We start from the raw sequence: 4,182 nt of genomic DNA on the forward strand, positions 1-4,182 counted from the left end.
TCCCCACACAACTACTCCAAAAACCCCAGAGACTTCTTCAAAAGCTCCAACATCTACGAGGAACCCAAATCCTGGTGCCACAGGTAAGAGCAGTCCCCTCAAATACTTTTCAGTGATGGTTCCTAGCCTTGTGAAGGATGAGAGGTAAGTGTGTTCTGGTGGGGGGGGGGCGGTGATGAGTATAATGAGACCCAAAGTTTCCTGAGATACGAATCATGGACTTAAAATCTGAGTCACAAAGGCTAATAGTAATGGCAGAGACCCTAAAAGATCACCCTCAGTTCCATTCTGTTCTCCCCCCACCCCCATCCTACCTCAAGCTATTTGCCTGATGTGTAATATTTCTTATGAGCTTGGAGTTTGTGAGACCTGCCTTTCTACCTTTTCCACTGCAACTACTCCCCCCACATCTACTGCAAATGATTCCTCCACAACTAGGGGATTTGGGGAACTTGTTCAGCTTCTCTGAGAAGGCCAGGTCCAAGTAAGCACTGGCTCTCTAGCCCACTGGCCTAGCTCCCTCCTTGCCCTAAGGAGTCAGTTCTACCCTTGAAGTTAAGATGGTGACAGATCACAATCCGGAATGTGAACCAAGTCATGGAATTTGAGCCTGAAGAATGAAAAATAAGATAAAAGCAGTGCTCAGTCAATCCTAGGATGTTTGGGGAATACTGGCTAAGAGGTGACAATTTACCTCAAACAGAAATTATTGAAACAGAAATCGCCTACCTCATTTCCCAAAGCTTTGTCTAGAACAGAGGTCAGCAAACTTTATCTGTAAAGAGCCAGATAGTAAATGTTTTAGGTTTTGTGGATCATATGTAGTCTATGTTACAAACACTCCATTTTGCCATTGTAGCATGAAAGCAATCATAGGCAATACATAAACCAAGGAGCCCGGTTGTGTTCTAATAAAACTTTATTTACAAAAATGCAAGGTGGGCCAGATTTTGCCAACTTTTGGTCTAGAAGAATCCTTAAACTTTAGAGCTTGAAGCTTTGGCTTCAACTTACTCATCTTTAATAAGGGGTGACTGAACTAAATAGCCACCAAGATCCTTCTAGCTGTAACATCCTGAGACTTAATCGATTCTTGGCACACAGAAGAAGCTTACAAGTCTGTCTTTCACCACTAAAGAGAGAACACACCAGGAGTTATTTGCCTGGTGTCTCCAGGGTGGAGCTGCACTCAGTTTGCTCCCTGGAATTTTCCAAATAATCCTTGAAATGTGGCTGAGGCTTTTTAAAAAGCCTTGACTTTACTTAGAGTAAGGGCTCATGGCTTGCCGTAGAGGTGAACCATACTGTTGTTTATGGGATACTGCACTCTGCCTCTTTTAGTCCCACGTAGTCTATTTTATTTTTTAATAAAAGTAAATCAGGCTCATGGTTATATAAAAAGCACCTCAAACAGTTACAAAGTCCAGTTTCTGGACAACTCCTACTTGCCCTTTAATATTATATAAATTTGTCCTCACTTTGAAAGAATTGAACCAACCCCTCCTTGCCACAAAGTCTTCATTACAACCACCTTCACTGGCAGCATATGCAGCTTTTAAATCGTGGACAAGGCTTCGAGCCTTTTCTTACACCAAAAACCCAAAACCAAACCCCTTGCCTTCAAGTCAGTTCCCACCCAGAGCAACCCTATAGGACAGAGTAGAACGGCCTCATAGGGTTTCCAACAAGCAGCTGGTGGATTTGAACTGTCAGCCTCTTGGTTAGCAGCTGAGCCCTTAACCACTGCACCACCAGGGCTCCTCTTGCACTAAAGTAAGGCTAAATAAGAACTGTATGCCCTTGTGCCGACTTACCTACAAATTCTTAAAGACACACTCAGGAACAGAGCTCGTTCGTAATCCAGGCACTGCCTGTGCAGTAAAAAGTAAATCTGTGTAAACTTTTCACCAAAAACACAATAAAGTATTATTTAAGGAAATATCTATATACATGTATATAGACATAAATCTCCCTCCCATCCTAAACGCCTAGAACCCAGACCCCCACCTTCCTTCCCCAGAGGCAGCTGTTGTAACTAGTTACCTGTGTCTGCCTCCAGAGATAATTTCTGCATGTACAGGCATACATATCTGTGTGTTTCTGCGTATCCTCCCTCCCTTTTTTTAATCACAAAAAGGAGCATCCTTTACACGTTGTTCTAAAGCTTATATATAGCTTTAAAAAAGTCAAAGATTTTACTTAGAGATTTATTTGGAAGAATCTCATGACAGCTCTGAAGGTTGTCAGACGCTTGAGCTATTCTGGAGTCAAAGCTCAGAATCATTTCATTAGACGGAGGTGAAAATGGCAAAGCAAGATCACCGTTTGGCCACTGCCCTAACGTCTCTCTTCAGATCTGATCTGTTCTCCAGGGAAAGGAAAGATGTTGCATGCTGCCTGATCTGGGAGCTCCTACCAGGGGTGGGAATGTCATTGCAATATTATTCTCACCATTTATTCCAGTCATCCACGCAGAAAGCCAGAGGGGAGGGAGGAGGGTTAGTCCACATCTACCTCTTCACGATTGCTTTCCTTTCTCTGTGCATCTGTGTATCCTGTATGCAAACCAGAATGTGATATGTGGTTTGTTTTTTTGGTTGTTTTTTGGAGCTCCTTGCCTGCTCCTCTCTAAAAGACAGTTACTATACCTTACAAAAAAATATGGTATTTTCTATAAAATGGTTTTGGAGAGTACTACCTAGTGTTAGAGGACCAGGCATCAAGATTCTGGAGGGTCCTTAAGTTTCAAAGATTCCAGACGGCCTGGAATCAGAAAGACTGCTATCTCTTTCTCTATGAAGACCCTCCCTTGCCTTTGCTGACAGCAACCACTCGGCTCCAGAACTTCAGCAACAAACTCCCCAGTGACACAATAATAATAATAACCCACATTTGTTTGCTTCTAGGTCTTCAAAGGGTATGCCATGGAGTAACATGGCTGAGGAATGAAAAGTTCCCAGGAGGGAAGCATGAAGCTTTCAAAATATGTTCCTTGCTGTTGGTTGTCGTCGTTTCTGTGAATTTTTAATCTCTTTCTCCTCTATTTAAGATTCCACCAGTCCTTGCCAAAAAGCGTCCTGTGGAGGTGGTTCTTCTTGTATTGCTCTGTGTAACAGCTCGTTTTGCCTGTGTTTAGAAGGGTATTACTATAATGCTTCCACGTGTATGAAAGGTGAGTTGCGAGGATGAACCCTGGCACAGCTCTGCATCTCAAAATAGAAAACTCAAAATGAGGGTGAAAATAGAATCCCAAATACTAGTGATTGAGGAAAATCTGGAGGCATGAAGAGCCAGCAAAGCAGTGGAGAAAAGGCCATGGTCCTGCCTTTGTCTCAGTGAAACGTGGTGAGAGAGGAAAGGGACCAAGTCAGGAGATTTGTGAGCCTGTCCTGAAGGCACAGCAGTGGACGTGTCCTTTCGCTCTACCTGCTCAAGGGAACGGTGCCAGGGGACAAAAGAACAGCAATATGTGCAAAGCTTCTAAAAAAGTACAAAAACTATGCCAGTACAAAACAAAAACATAAACCAGCAGCCATCTAGATGATTCCGACTCACGGCGACCCCACGTGTGTCAGAGTAAAACTGCACTCCATAGAGTTTTCAATGGCTGATTTTTTTTCTTTTTGTAATTTTTTTTTATTGTACTTTAGATGAAGGTTTACAGAGCAAATTAGTTTCTCATTGAACAATTAATACACATATTGTTTTGTGACATGGTTGCCAACCCCATGACATATCAACACCTTCTCAACCTTGGGTTCCTCATTACCATCTTTCCTGTCCCTTCCTGTCTTCTCGTCCTTGCCCCTGGGCTGGTGTGCACCTTTAGTCTCGTTTTGTTTTATGGGCCTGTCTAATCTTTGGATGAAGGGTGAACCTCAGGAGTGACTTCTTTACTGAACTATAAGGCCGTCCGGGGGTTGTACTTTTTTTTTTTTTTAATTGTACTTCAGATGAAGGCTTACAGAACAAATAGTTTCTCATGAAACAGTAGTACACATATTGTTTTATGACATTGGTTAACAATCCCACAACAAGTCAACCCTCTCCCTTCTCAACTTTTTTTTTTCCCCTTTGGTGAAAACATACATAGCCGAAGATACACCATTTCAAAAATTTCTACATGCACAGTTCAGTGACATTGACTACGCTCTTCCAATTGTGCTGCTATTCTCACTTTAG

General features: G+C 42.5%; 1 protein-coding gene across 1 annotated transcript in view; it reads left to right on the top strand.

Annotated features, from left to right (window-relative positions):
• MUC13 (mucin 13, cell surface associated) overlaps positions 1-4,182 on the top strand; it is a 61,674-nt gene that overhangs the window by 8,235 nt on the left and 49,257 nt on the right. Inside the window, exon 3 of the mRNA XM_012554739.1 lies at positions 3,056-3,172. Within this exon, the coding sequence (XP_012410193.1) occupies positions 3,056-3,172 (117 nt within the window). The remainder of the gene's footprint in view (positions 1-3,055; positions 3,173-4,182) is intronic.

This window comes from Trichechus manatus, unplaced genomic scaffold (genome assembly GCF_000243295.1).
Source record: "Trichechus manatus latirostris isolate Lorelei unplaced genomic scaffold, TriManLat1.0 scaffold00026, whole genome shotgun sequence".
NCBI lineage: Eukaryota > Metazoa > Chordata > Mammalia > Sirenia > Trichechidae > Trichechus > Trichechus manatus.